This window comes from Rhineura floridana, chromosome 7 (genome assembly GCF_030035675.1).
Source record: "Rhineura floridana isolate rRhiFlo1 chromosome 7, rRhiFlo1.hap2, whole genome shotgun sequence".
NCBI classification, from domain to species: Eukaryota; Metazoa; Chordata; class Lepidosauria; order Squamata; family Rhineuridae; genus Rhineura; species Rhineura floridana.
This window is the reverse complement of record NC_084486.1, coordinates 110,563,555-110,578,542: the sequence shown is the minus strand read 5'-3', so window position 1 is coordinate 110,578,542 and position 14,988 is coordinate 110,563,555. Positions and strand designations below refer to the sequence as shown.

The window sequence follows — 14,988 nt, the reverse complement described above, 5'->3', positions numbered from 1 at the left end:
CAGCTATTTTTTCTAGTCCCCTGCCAAAGACACCACCAACTGTAGCAGATGCAGTAAACCAAAAAATTAAAGTAGCTACATTGCTTGGGTGGGCAAAGCGTGGTGCCTTGGAGGGGGATGCAAATCGTGACCTTTCTGGTCAGCAGATTGATAAATTTGATGAGCAAAGAGGGATAAGATAACCTCTTCTTCTCAGCTGATCTGCATGGATCTGCTGAGAAAGAGGGGCTCTGTGCCTCTCTGCCTGTGTGTACATGTATCCTTTGTTGTGTGCAGGAAAAAGCAGAGTGGCCACATTCTTTCAGCCATATCTACCATTGAAATATTGCTTCCGAAGGGGTGGTTATGGGTGAATGTGGCCCTCAGGCCAAAAAAGGTTAGCCATCACCGGCCTAGAACAAAACACTCTTTTGAATATTCCAGTGTTCTGACAGAAGAAGCACAGGCCATATTAGTATTCTCCATTCTCAAAGAATGAGACTTCTTCAAGAGATAATCAAGCAAAACTGTTCCAAACTGGCCAAGTACATAGCCTGATTTTTGTCCAGAACACACAAGTTTTACTATAAAATTGTACTCATCATGGTTAACTGTTGTTGCTTAGGGCAGGCTGACAAATCTGGTATAGTTTACTTTTATTTTTTATACTAGCATCTCTGTGGTCCATAGGTGCGCTTTAAATTCACCAAGTAAGAATTCATATTCAGGGTTCCTTAATCTAACAGGGATAGCTAACATAGGTTGACTGGGGGAGATGAGAGATGTTGTCCGACATCTGAAGGGCACCATGTTAGCTATTCCTGAGTTAAGGCATAGTCGGTGTTAAGCGATCCCAAGCAAACATCCAAAATTCAACCTGCCTACTTGCGCGGGGATGAGTGCTCTCTGGCAAGATGGACTCCCACCAGCAGGTTCTCACCTGTGCTGCAATTTGGAGAATGCATTTCAACTGTTTCTCCGAGGCTCTGTGCAAGTTAGGCAAGACCCTATATTTCTTTCATGTAAGATAGCATATCAAAGCAGAGAACAATTTACATAATATTTTAATACTGTAATCTACAAAGATAAAAATACCTATATGAGTCAATCTTCTATCTACTACCAAAAGGACAAGTTCATTTCTGCAGCTCCCACTAACCTTCCTAAAGGAATGTCACTGCTTGTTCGCTTGCTCATTTTGTTGTTTGCTTTTAACGTTTTAATATTACTACACTGCAGCGCTGTTTACTTTACGTAACAGTCTCCCTAAACAGTGGAACCTTTGTACATAAGACACCATGACAACTGCTTTTCGAGCTGTAAGTGGGAGGGGAGAAAAGAAAACAGCATTAGGCATATCACATAATTAAATATTTATTACCCACAGCATTTCTAAGCTATATCCATCTATTCCATAATGTGAGCTTGGTAAGAAAATGCCAAATAGCTTCTAAATGTTTATGAGAATTCATAGATGCCATTTTTTGACGTCTCAAATTCTGATTTTTGCAAGAATGGAACTACAGTTCAACAGAAGTACTCTTGAAAAGCAAAATATGTAGTGACAGCCGCTAAATTTACAAAATAATTAATCCATCTCCATAAAAAATAGAATGTGTTTGTGCCCATTTAAATAGAACTATGACAAAGCACAGACTAGTTGATTTCTAACACTTTGTTTGATCCTAGACTGTAGGACCTGAAGCCTACAAGACTAAGAAAGAGAATATGACTACTTAAGCCTGCAGTCTACTACAAACCTCATAAGAGATTTAGAAGGTGGGAGTTAAAACAACAGAATACAGCTAATCAAACTGTATAGCAATGTAACAAGAGATTGTTGTTCTGCCTCACAGAAACACAGGAATAATAAAGGTATTAACATCACCATGTTCACACTTTGTTAAGATGTCTCAACCCGTACTGCGAATCAGACAGAACAGGAGGTAAACAAAGGATAACATAGCTGTCTGACTTTGATAGGAAAGTCAGACTTTGGTCTGACGTTGATAGAAAAGTCAGACTTTGGTCTGACGTTGATAGAAAAGTTTGTTAACGTTTGGCAATCCCTTCAGTCACTGAAAAAAGTTGAGAATCTGCATTGATCCATGTAAGCCAGGTGTAATGGGTGGGTGTGTCAGGTTGCGGCATTGTAAGTTGTGGCATTGCACTGCAAGGACTGGATGTGCTGAAACATCAGTGAATTCTCAAAACCAAAACTGCCTTGATACACCACATCAAATAATGTCCAAATAAAAATGGAGGTGGCTTGACTTACACCCGTTGAGACATTAACGTTTGGCAAAACAGGAAACACAAGGAGTTACCCATGTGAGGGAAGCAGGTTTGGTGCAAATGATGGCTAATCTTTGGACACAAATGGAACAGACTGGATTAGGAGAGCCAACTCTATGACAACAGAAGACACCCCACTAGCTCATTTCAGCATGTAAGAAGCCTCCTGACCATATAGACACACAGAGGAATCAGTCTATACCAATTTTCCCTAACCTGGGGCCTTCTAGATGTTTTGGACTACAACTTCCATCAGCACCAGGCAGCAGGGCCAATAGTTAGGAATGATGGGAGTTGCCATCCACAACATCTGGATGGCACCATGTTGGGGGAAGGCTGGCCTATCCCTAAGTAGCACTGCAGACACCTGCAGTTTCAGCTTTTGGCATAAAACCACTGCCAAGTGGTGTTATCCAAACATTAAGAGTAGCAGAGTGCCTAACTCTCAGTTCACAATACCACAACATCAGGTGCTAGGATTCACAAGTCCCGCCTGCAGGCTTATCATAGGCATCAGGATGGCTGCTGCCGAGAACAGGATGGTGAACTAAACGGGCCTTTGGTCTGATCCAGCAGAGCTCTTCTTAATTTAACAAGTGTAGAGAGACACTTAGAAATGGTTAAGAGTCTGCTCACATAAGTAAGGGAGAAAGCGTTAACCGTAAGTCAAAATAACGTACGAAGATGCCTGCTGGATCAGACCAAAGATCCACCTAGTCCAGCATCCTGTTCCTCACTATGGCAAACCAGGCGCGTTCAGCAGGGTATGAAGGCGACAAGCCCTCCTCCACTAGAAAGCACCCGGCATTCAGTAGTATATAAGGCCTCTGGCCGGGGACATCCCAGGCAGAGCAGAACTAAGCCGCGGGGAGGGTGGTCATAGGGGAAAAAACCGTGGGCAGAAAAAAAGAAAAATGTAGCGATCCAATGGACTCAGGCGGCGGCGGGGGGGGGCACTGACGTTACGGTAACAAAGAACACCTAAGGAAACGCGGTTGGGCGCGAGGAATAACGGCAGGAGTTTGCGGACCGCGAGTGAAGCCAGTGAGATGAAAGGAAGGCAGGGGGATAGCAGTGTCATCGTTTACGGGAAACGGGGTTCAAAGGGGGCAGCAGAATAAAGCCTGCTCTCCTCCCCCCCCCAAAAAAAATGCTGGAGGAACAAAGCGCTAAGGCGGCTGAATTCAGTCATCTGCGCAGGGCGCCTAACTCAGGGTTTGGTAGGAGCACCCCAATCCCACCCCCGGTTCTGCCCCACAGGTCGTTCTGAGGGGAGAAGGCCCAGACCAACACTCCCTTTGGTTCTCACCCTGAGGCCAACAGGGAAGCGGCTGCCTGGTCCCGAATATCCACTCCAACCGCCTTAGACTCCCTTCCGCTCTGAGGGGCCGTTAGCGGCGGGGCATACGGGTAACGTGGAGCACCTCACCTACGCAGCCATGGTACAGAAACAAACAAAACGACCGTAATTGTCCCCATTGAGTCGCCGTAAACGGCGGCGAGGTATGCGCCGTGAAACCTCACATGACCGAAAAGGGGCGGGCAAGGTTGCCGGCAGAGATTGAAGGTGCGACGGCCATCTTTACTATGGTCACAGGTCTATTCTACTCATTTTGGGGAAGCAAATAAACTGCTTCCTTTTGTTCATGGCGGTGTTGTTTGGTCTGGCTGAGGAGACCACCTGTTGTAGTTCAGCCTGAGATCTGTCCCTCATCTCCATAATGTAGCGGATTTGGCTCATTGTTGATACATAATGCTAAGCTTCAGCTTGCTGGAAATATGCAGATACGTTTTTGACGTGTTGGCTGTGGGTAGTGAAGACCTAGAAAGTCGGGTTAAAAGGGAAAATATTTCCAAATCCTGCTTCCTTCTGTTAAGCTTTTGTTCTTTTTTCTTGTAGCGTGTGGATCTGCCCCGCTTGCTTCCAAGGTAATATATTTATTTGTATTGCATTTTCGCGTGTTCAGAGGTCTTCCCATCTAGTGTAATCCATACCATAAGGTTGACCAATGTTATATTTCTGTACAGCAGATGGAATCGGGGCTTTGTGAAAGAAGCGAGATTCAAATCGATGCTTTGAATTCGATACACCCATACCTGGGAGCAAGCCGCCCGAACTCAATGGGACTTCTGTGCTTTTAACCATTATGCTGAGCGGGTGGGATTTATTGCCTTGCAAAGTAAGCCCATTAACCCCCCCCCCGAGAATTATGATATTCAGAGGCTCTTCCGTTTAACTGCCTAGCCATATGTACAGGTACACTTGAGCCCAGTGAAAGGTATTGATTTACAGCGCAGTCTTGGGTCTACTCCAAACAAAGTCCCATTGAAATCACTGGGGCTTTCTTACACACGCAGTTCCGTTGTGTTTACTGAATCACATATATTCCTTTTGGAAATTTCTGATCTGGTTGTATATTTATAGGTTCTCTCTCCCAACTACTTTTTTTATGGATTATATTATTCTCTTCCCTTTTCCTTTCCTGTCAATCATTTGTGTGGTTTCCACACAGACAAAAGTAAAAAGTCAGAGAGGCATCTCATTGTCTTTATTGGAGTTTTTCTTGTTTTCATCGGAGAAACCACTTATTAAATTTAAACCCAAGGCATCAGTGAAAGCTGATAGACATTGATGGAGAAATCCTAGATTTTATTGCAGGTGTTATTGGGCACCACCATGTCCATCACAAAATGAGAGAAACAGAAGCTAAGAGAGGAGTACACAGATCTTGCTTGGAGTGACAGACTTTTAAAAAAATTCTAAACTTAAAAAAAAAAGGTCAAGCACCTTCAATTTCAAATGCAGGCTGAGGCTGGACTGGATTTCCAGCCAAAAGTTTTCCACATAAACTATTCAGCCTACAGCAAAGGCCAATCTCCTCATTTTACCTCTCCCAGCCTACAAATTCAGCACTCAAAGGTAAATAAAAACCTTGTGCTCCATTAACTTGCATATGGGCAATCTGCACTTTTAAATGTTTAAAAATACTATAAAATGAAACCTGCAGTCTATGCATAGTTGCTTGAGAGGTAGCCCTATTGAACTCAGTGGGACAACTGAGTAATATGCATAAGACTACGGTGGTAGTTAAGTAACATCTAAGATATAATTCCATATAAATAATAAAGATCGAGGTATCTGTACATTTCCCCCACCCCCATACATTCACATTGGCATTGCTTATTTGGGCTTCAGTCCAAACCTCACTTACCTGGGAGTAAGCCTTATTGAATCCAATAGGACTTCTGAGTATACATGGTTAGGCACTGTTGGTCAGCTAGTTGAATCGGTGTGTTTCAGAAATATTATTACACACCCACACCCACCCATACACACTGATCGCGAGAATCAGGCACACTAGCAGAAACTGTATGCCCTTACCAGGAATCTGACCCTCTAATGTTCTTCACCAGCAAAGGGCAGCTATTACAGGTACTTCCAGTGGTCTAACGGTTAACTTTCTATAACTTTAGCATGATCCAAAGCTCCATGCAAATTGGATAAGGAAAACATGCATTTGTGCACACAGAGGTTCCTTATTAGATACCTATCTGTCGTTGCTCAGGAATTCAAAGAAACAAAAAAAAAGAGTTTTGAAATTGGTGGTTAAAATCAGTTCAGTCTGCCATCTTGATTAAAAATGGTGTCCAATTGTATCCAATCACGAAAACCTGCTCCTTCACCTTGAACCATTACGCACAATTTGGTTAAGATACCCTTAAGAAGTGTCTAGATACATAGTGAACAAACAACTATTCATAATATATAGTTGAGAGAGCTCCTTTAAACAGTGCAAAATGTCTACTTGTTTTATGATTGCTTGTCACCCTGCTCTGAGGTCATCTTTGGAGGCTCTTCTGTGGGTGTCCAACAAATGAGATACAGCAGATGGGAAATAAGGTAAGAAGCTTCTCTGTAATAGTGCCCCCATCTGTGAAATGCTGTCTCTAGGGAGGCTTCCCTTTAGGATGCACACCTGAGGGGGTTTGAGAGTGTTGATGAAGCTGAGAGCAATGCCATCAGGAGTCTAGACCAAAAGGCTAGACTCCTAGCAGGGGCACCCAAGGCAGAATGGTAATGCTGAGACACCAGACTAAGATGCATCCAAACTCAGAGGAAGGCAATGGTAAACCGCCTCTGAATACCTCGTACCACGAGAACCACAGAGTATCCAAAATGCAACACGAGATAGTCCTGGAAGATGAGACCCCCAGGTCAGAAGGCACTCGCTGAGCTACTGAGAAAGAACAAAGGACATGTACAAGCAGTGCTGTGACTAATGACGCACCTGGGTCAAAGCCAAAAGGAAGCCCAGAGGCTGATGCACACAGATGTGAAAGAAGAGTCCAGCGTTGTACGACGCACACAATAGGAACATGCAATGTGAGAAACTTGAACCAGGTTAGAAATTGTCAAGCAAGAAATGGAAAGTATCAACATTACAATACTTGGTGTGAGTGAATTAAAATGCATGGGAATGGGACATTTTCAGTCAGGCAACTACAAAATATTTTATGCAGGAAATGAGAAATCCAGAAGAAATGGGGTTGCTTTAATAGTGAGAAGTGATGTAGCAAAAGCAATTGGGAGCTACAATGCAAGTTCTGAGCGAGTGATATCAGTGAGATTAAATGGGAAACCTATTAACATAACAATCATCCAAGTCTATGCTCCAACGGCAAACGCAGAAGAAGAGGAATTGGAGAGATTTACACAGAAGTACAGGAGGAAATTGATCACACACCAAAACAAGATATGATTATAATCATGGGGGACTGGAATGCAAAAGAAGGGAACAGAGAAGAACTAGAAATTGTTGGGAAATGAGGCTTAGATAGAAATGAAGCAGGAGAAAGACTGTGAAGCCAATAATTTGTTTCTTGCAAACACATTATTTTAGCAACTGAAAAGACAACTCTACACATCGAGATCACCAAATGGTCAATATAGAAATCAAATTGATTATATAATTGGTAGCAGAAGATGAAGTTCCATACTTTCTGCAAAAACAAAACCAGGAGCAGACTGCGGTGCAGATCATGAACTGGTCATATCGAAAATCAGGGTAAAGCTAAAGAAGAACAACAAAGCAATCATAATGCCAAAATACAATTTAAATAACATCCCAGAAGAATATAAAGATCAAATAAGGAACAGGTTTGAGGTTTTAAACTTAGTTGACACAGAACTATGGAGTGAAGTCAGAGACATTATCAGGGAACAATGCAAAAAGAAATACTTCTAGTTAAAAAGAGAGAAAGACCTCAATGGATGACTGAAGAAACTCTTAAAATGGTTAAAGAGAGAAGGAAAGCAAAAGCAAGAGGAGATGGAAACATGGTCAGAACCCTAAATGCAACAATACAGCAACTAGTACGTAGGGACAAAGAACTATTACAATAGTTATTGTATAGAAATAGAAGAAGACAACAAAAAGGGAAGAACAAGAGCCCTATTCCAAAAGATTAAAGAAATGAAAGGGAAATTTAAACCACGAGTAGGGATGTTGAATAATCAACGGGAACACACTGTGACTGAGATAAAATAAAAGGAAGATGGAAGCAATACACTGAAGAACTCTATAAAAGAGATGCCAGGATGACAAATTCATTCATGGAGGAACCGTATGATGAACCAGAAATTTTAGAATGTGAGGTGAAAGCTGCTCTTAAAATACTTTGAAGAAACAAATCACCAGGAACAGATGGCATACCAATAGAGTTGCTACAAGCTACTGAGACGGAATCTGTCCAAATTTTGAAAAAAAATTGTCAACAAATATGGAAAATAAAACAATGGCCCACAGACTGGAAGCATTCAATATATATCCCAATTCCAAGAAAGGGGATCCCAGGAATTGCAGTAATTATCAAACTATTGCCTTAGTATCCCATGCAAGTAATGCTCAAGATTCTACAACAAAGGATCTTACCATATATGGAGTGAGAAATGCTAGATGCCCAAGCTGGATTTAGAAAGGGAAGAGGCACCAGAGATCATATCACAAACATATGTTGGATAATGGAATGGACCAAGGAATTTCAGAAGAAAATCGCCCTGTGCTTTATAGATTATAGCAAAGCCTTTGACTGCGTAGATCATGAAAAACTATGGAATGCTTTAAAAGAAATGGCGCCACAGCATTTTATTGTCCTGATGCACAACTTATACTCTGGACGAGAGGCTACTGTAAGGACAAATATGGAGAAACCGATTGGTTCCCCATCGGAAAGAGTGTAAGACAGGGGTGTATTTTATCACCCTATTTATTTAATCTGTACACAGATCATACGGAAAGCGGGATTGGACCAAGATGAAGGTGTGAAAACTGGAGAAATATCAGTAATTTGAGATATGCAGACAATACCATAATATTAGCAGAAACCAGTAATGATTTGAAACGAATGCTGATGAAAGTTCAAGAGGAAAGCACAAAAGCAGGACTACAGCTGAACGTCAAGAAGACTAAAGTAATGACAACAGAAGATTTATGTAACTTTAAAGTTGACAATGAGGACATTGAGCTTGTCAAGGATTATCAATACCTCAGCACAGTTATTAACCAAAATGGAGACAATAGTCAAGAAATCAGAAGAAGGCTAGGACTTGGGAGGGCAGCAATGAGAGAACTAGAAAAGGTCCTCAAATGCAAAGATGTATCACTGATCACCAAAGTCAGGATTATTCAGACCATGGTATTCCCAATCTCTTGGTATGGATGTGAAAGTTGGACAGTGAAGAAAGTGCATAAGAGAAAAAACAACTCATTTGAAATGTGGTATTGGAGGAGAGCTTTGTGCATACCATGGACTGCGAAAAAGACCAATAATTGGGTGTTAGAACACATTAAACCAGAACTATCATTAGAAGCTAAAATGATGAAACTGAGGTTATTATACTTTGGACACGTCATGAGAAGACATGATTCACTAGAAAAGACAATAATGCTGGGGAAAACAGAAGGGAGTAGAAAAAGAGGAAGGCCAAACGAGAGATGGATTGATTCCATAAACGAAGCCACAGACCTGAACTTACAAGATCTGAGCAGGGTGGTTCATGACAGATGCTCTTCGAGGTCACTGATTCATAGGGTTGCCATAAGTCGTAATCGACTTGAAGGCACATAACAACAAACCATACTACTAGCAGAAACTAGCAGAAACCAGTAATGATTTGAAACGAATGCTGATGAAAGTTAAAGAGGAAAGCACAAAAGCAGGACTACAGCTGAATGTCAAAAAGACTAAAGTAATGACAACAGAAGATTTATGTAACTTTAAAGCTGACAACAAGGACATTGAACTTGCCAAGGATTATCAATACCTTGGCACAGGCATTAACCAAAATGGAGACAATGTCAAGAAATCAGAAGGCTAGGACTGGGAAGGGCAGCTATGAGAGAACTAGAAAATGCCCTCAAATGCAAAGATGTATCACTGAACACTAAAGTCAGGATCATTCAGACCATGGTATTCCCGACCTCTGTGTATGGATGTGAAAGTTGGACTGTGAAAAAGGTGGATAAGAGAAAAATCAACTCATTTGAAATGTGGTGTTGGAGAACTTTGCGCATACCATAGACTCTGAAAAAGACAAATAACTGGGTGTTAGAACAAATTAAATCAGAACTGTCATTAGAAGCTAAAATGATGAAACTGAGGTTATCATACTTTGGACACTTCATGAGAAGACATGATTCACTAGAAAAGACAATGATGCTGTGAAAAACAGAAGGGAGTAGAAAGAGGAAAGCCAAGCAAGGGATGGATTGATTTCATAAAGGAAGCCACAGTTCATGACAGATGCTCTTGGAGGTCACTGATTCATAGGGTCGCCATAAGTCGTAATTGGCTTGAAGGCACATAACAACAATGACAAAGGGGGGCTTACCTGGCACCTCTGTAGACATCCTTTTGACCTTAAGCAAATATGTTCCCCCCTCTGGCCTTTTAATCCTTAGAAAATTACTTTTATGCTGCTTTTGTGTCTGCTATATTCTCATTGCATTTTATTGCATATAAGTCATTCTCGTAAACTTTATTTGAAGGGTAGAATAACACTATTGTACTTGAAACATGTATTAAGCCAATAGTTAACGTTCAAGTATGTGTCTGGGGCCCAGGAATTTGTTACTTCCTCCCTTGCTCCATCTAATAAATGCAGATGTTGTAATTGATTGTGGCCTCTTATCAATAGCACGAATCAACAGGGAGGAATATGAAAAAACATTAATGTAATTTTAACATATGGAAATAATACCTAAATCGGTCTCAGTAGACATTTTATTTACCACCAGAGCCAGAACATTTGCATTGGTACATCTGTTTGCAATCATAGTGCAAATGAAGCATTCCTGCTGTACCAGATAATGTAATGATTTGTGATATTATAAAGATTGTGGGGCTGGCAACCCTACCATAAGCATTTATTTTCAAAGCAAGCAAGCCTTGGCATCAGAATGATTTTGCAACAGTTATCAGTAGAAGTCCATCATTAAAGACAGACATTACAGTAATTAAAATAGAAAATAAAAAAGTATTTCCTTGCAAAAATTCACATTAATAAGAAACAATGGCACTCTAGTAGGCCTCTAAATCCTTTATTTAGAATTATTCATTTACATAAGTATGCAGATTAATGAGATACAATTATTATTGCTAGATATTGCAGTGCTGACAGTTGTGCAAGTAAAAAAGTAGTGAGCATCCTTAGTGTTAACTTTAATATTTTCAATTTTTGTCAAGTGCAATGTTATAAATATAAAACATTCAGAGCTATGCTTTTATACATATATTATACACAAATTATAATAATAAAGACCCTCATCCAACTAGTGGCCCTAGTTGGGCATACCTGTCTAGCCCCTATCAAGTTTAGCAGGAATTGGATATGCTGGGTAGTTTACAAATCCAGAGGAATATTTTCATCAGAAATATGCTGGATCAGAATGCCATACCTAAATTTGCACTCCTATACTCATTTAGCTGGGAATAAATCCCAATGAATTCAGCAAGGATTTCCTCTGAGTAGACACATAAGATTGCACTGAAAGCTGTTTGAACGCAGTGTGACTTCTGAGTAGATGTATATGTTTGCAGAGTCAGTCCATTTAAACGAGAGTTGGGGAACCTTATTGGTTATGCGGCGAAATTTGACAATTGGGTGGGGATTAGGGATGCAGAGAACTGTCAATTTCATTTGTCTCAGTTTCTCATTTTTCCAGTCTTAAATTCAGTTCTCCACAATGCTGCAGCAATCTGAGATATATTTTTTTAAAGCCCACATGAAAATTCTCTAGCTTTTTAGTGCCAGATTTGATGAGTGGGCAGGGATTAGGGATGAAAAGATCTGTCAATTTTTGTTTTCTCAGTTTCTCATTTTTCCAGTCTTAAATTCAGTTCTTCACATTTCAGCAGCAATTTGCTATTTTTGTAAATCTTCCTGAAAATTCTTAAGCATTTGAGTGCAAGTTTCTCTCAATAAATACATTTTTGTAGGCAGTTTTGATTAATGTACACATTTTTCAAGCTATTTCTCATCATATAATGCATTTTTGCATGTTACTTTCACTCATACATTCATTTTTCTGCACACTTCATCCAATATATGAATTTATATAAACATTGGTTGGAAAACCGCATTGAAAAATTCAGATCAAGTGCAAATTTCAAAGGATGGCTGTGTTTTGGTTCTCATATTGTTTAGGAAAGTGCAAATTTTATAAATTTGGCTTGAAATGTGGACTGAATTGAAATTCTTGTCCATCCCTAGCGATGTGTCAGTCACATCAGGTGATTGGACACTTACGTCCTGAAGTCTAGACTGCAGAGCACCACATGCAGCTGATCTAGCAGGCTTTGGCTCTATTGGCAGGTGGACGGCAGAGCTGAAGCCTGCTTTCCCTTGCTAATGCACAATTGGGAGCAAACTCCTGATTGCACATTGTCAGTAGTGTCTGTACCTGACCTAAACCTGACATCACATACGATGTCAGGTGCAAGGCAGGTGGGCATGGTTTGGAGATAATGACCTTGTGGTCCAGTGGTTCCCCACCCATTTTAAACCAAATGTTCTAGATAAATTCCCAGATAGTACCATTTGAAACTAGTAAAAAGCTACTCTTTTTCGAGGCTTGGATTTTACTGGATGGACTTTTATTACATTCAGCTATCTCGACCATCATTTATGTCCCTTTAAATATGTATATGTTACTTGATACCTTTATAGTAGAGACAAAAATGAAAGGGTTTTGCATTTATTGCATACAAACAGTACTTACTGTTGATGCTATCTAATTTTGGTAGATATTTCTGATGTCATACGTCCAACCTTTTGGACAAGTCTACAAAGTTATAAGCCCTCAACAGATTTTACTAGCAGTTCCTACACATAGTATATTAATAATTTGTGTTACATCTACAGGCTGAAGGAAAACAAATTCTCTTCCAGTTCAGAAAAGCTTCTCAACTTGGCTGCCTCAGGATGATTTCTACTTGCTGCAGGTTACCAGGAGAGTAGCCATTTACAAGCTCGTCAGTCACTTTTGCTCCAGTAGTCTCAGCTGGTGCCAGAGTCCCATTGAAATCAATAGAATTTAAGGTAGTCATGATTAACTTGTCCCATCTATTGCAATAGGACTAAAGTATAACTAGCTTATTTGGAGCCAATCCATAGGCAGCAAGTAATAAATCACATCTTTCAAGATTTGCCATTGTCAGGACTTGTTTAGTAAGACTGGCCAAAAACAAACAAACAGCTGAAGTTAGTAGGATCCAATAATATGCAAACATGTACTTAGAGGGCAACTAACCAATAAGTCAAGAAGCACGGCTATTGTAGTGATACTAAAATGTTACAGTTCTCCTTTCCTGCCATACTAAAATGTTACAATTCTCCCTTCCTGCCAAAGGATCACATAGAGATTTTAACATTAATTTGGTGAAATTTCAAAACTGTCATGCATAGTTGTTTTGCTATACTTAATTTCTTGTTGTGCCAGAGTTTCAACTTAAATTATATCTGCTTTGGTGATATATAAACCAGCGCTACCCTGTTTATTCCATTTTGCAGCTAGAAAAGCACAAGGGCACAAGACAGCAGCTGTAGCCCTTCCAGACACACTAGTTCAAATTTGACACACACCTAGGAGAGGCAGAGTTCAGAAGGTGATGACCTTGTAGTACTGCCAATTCAATTTACTTTTTAAAAAAGTGCTTTGCATTTTACTAGAAACAAGTGAAAATATTGCACTATTTCAAATTTAATTATAGTACAGCATCGGTATCTTCAAGTTTACTGTGCAAATGTAGTTTGGCTTTAGTTAAGGCACGTTACAAGTTCATAAAATCTTTTTGGTTTGGTTTAATTTAGTCCACAAAACTGTTGTTTAATTCTTGAGTAACAATTTTGTTTAGCTGGGTGTCCTCATGCAGACTTGACAGCGACTTATGATTTTTTCCAGTTCTCCAGCTTTCAGAGTCTGTGGCGATGGTTTCCTTAAAAAGAAATAATAAAATATAAATATTTTAAAGGGAAAGAAACTCATATTGTAATAATTAGGCTGATAAGCAGTGATTAAAGCAGTGGTATGAGTGATTGGCTGCATTCACACATAATGTTAAACTGGTTTAGTGCTATCTGCACAAGTTGTCACAAGGTTGAGCAAATCCCTCAGCTCATATGCTCTGATCCCTCTTCTTCTCCCACAGAGCCAGGAGAAGGTCTTCTGCACTTCCAGTGAATCTCAGTTTGCAGTATCACATTAACCAGAGATCACATTTAAAACAGACTCTGATTAGTTAAAGCCAGCTGTGTAATTCATGCTTTGAAGTTGTCTTTGTTAGAAACTAAATAGAATGTTTTAAAGCACAAAGCCCCGGTTCCCACATATGCTGAGCTAAACCATACCTCAGTGTGCATTTATTTATTTATTAAAATTATATCCCGCCCTTCCTCCCAGAAGGTGACAAACAAAAACACTAACGACATCTTTAAAACAGTGCTGGTCATTGACCATAATAAATGATGATTGATTGATCTTTAAAACATTTCAAAAACAAAATATCTTTAAAAACATCTTTAAAAATAAATCTTTATAACATCTTTTTTTTAAATCTAAAAACAATTCCAACAGCAATGCAGACTAGGATAAGGTCTCTACTTAAAAGGCTTGTTGAAAGACAAAGGTCTTCAGTAGGTGCCAAAAAGACAACAGGGATGGCGCCTGTCTAATATTAAAGGGGAAGGAATTCCAAAGTGTAGATGCCACAACACTAAAGGTTCTTTTCCTATATCGGGCAGAACAGACCTCCTGATGAGATGGTATCAGTCGGAGGCCCACACCTGCAGAGAGTAGTGATCAACTGGGTATATAAGGAGAAGGACTATCTTCCAGGTAGCCTGGTCCCTAGGTGTATAGGGCTTTATACACCAAAACTAGTACCTTGGGCTTTGCCTGGTAGCTAATGGGCAGCCGGTGCAATTTATTCAGCCATGGGGTAACATGTTGGCGATACCCTGCCCCAGTGAGCAGTTGCATGGCTGCATTTTGAACCAACTGTAGCTTCTGGACCAACTTCAGGGGTAGCCCCACATAGAATGCATTATAGAAATCCAACATGGAGGTTACCAGTGCTTGGATAAGAGTGGTCAGGCTATCCCAGTTCAGAAACAGCTGCAGCTGTTTTACCAGCCAAAGTTGGAAATAGGCACTC

General features: G+C 40.2%; 3 protein-coding genes across 15 annotated transcripts in view; 1 reads left to right on the top strand and 2 right to left on the bottom strand.

Moving 5' to 3' along the window:
* The window catches only part of MFF (mitochondrial fission factor), a 35,259-nt gene extending 31,405 nt beyond the window's left edge, over nt 1-3,854 (bottom strand). Inside the window, exons 1-2 of one of the 7 annotated variants that reach the window (XM_061636837.1) lie at nt 3,584-3,854; nt 1,139-1,296 (exon numbers count right to left, since the gene is read on the bottom strand). In XM_061636837.1, coding sequence (XP_061492821.1) covers nt 1,139-1,176 — 38 coding nt within the window. In that variant the 5' untranslated portion in view covers nt 1,177-1,296; nt 3,584-3,854. Of the gene's footprint in view, nt 1-919; nt 995-1,138; nt 1,297-3,583 lie in introns of all 7 variants that reach the window. The other 6 variants (XM_061636838.1, XM_061636841.1, XM_061636842.1 and 3 more) reach the window with 6 other exon arrangements.
* Nucleotides 3,853-14,988, top strand: part of LOC133389352 (alpha-1,6-mannosylglycoprotein 6-beta-N-acetylglucosaminyltransferase A-like) — a 46,763-nt gene continuing 35,627 nt past the window's right edge. For 2 of the 3 annotated variants that reach the window (XR_009764072.1, XM_061636836.1), the window contains exon 1: nt 3,853-4,203. The gene's annotated coding sequence lies outside the window, so the exon portion shown is untranslated. Of the gene's footprint in view, nt 4,204-12,642; nt 12,875-14,988 lie in introns of those variants that run through there. The other variant, XM_061636835.1, reaches the window with a different exon arrangement.
* The window catches only part of COL4A3 (collagen type IV alpha 3 chain), a 152,989-nt gene continuing 148,867 nt past the window's right edge, over nt 10,867-14,988 (bottom strand). For all 5 annotated transcript variants that reach the window (XM_061636830.1, XM_061636829.1, XM_061636833.1 and 2 more), the window contains one exon: nt 10,867-13,770. In XM_061636830.1, the coding sequence (XP_061492814.1) occupies nt 13,686-13,770 (85 nt within the window). In that variant the 3' untranslated portion in view covers nt 10,867-13,685. The remainder of the gene's footprint in view (nt 13,771-14,988) is intronic.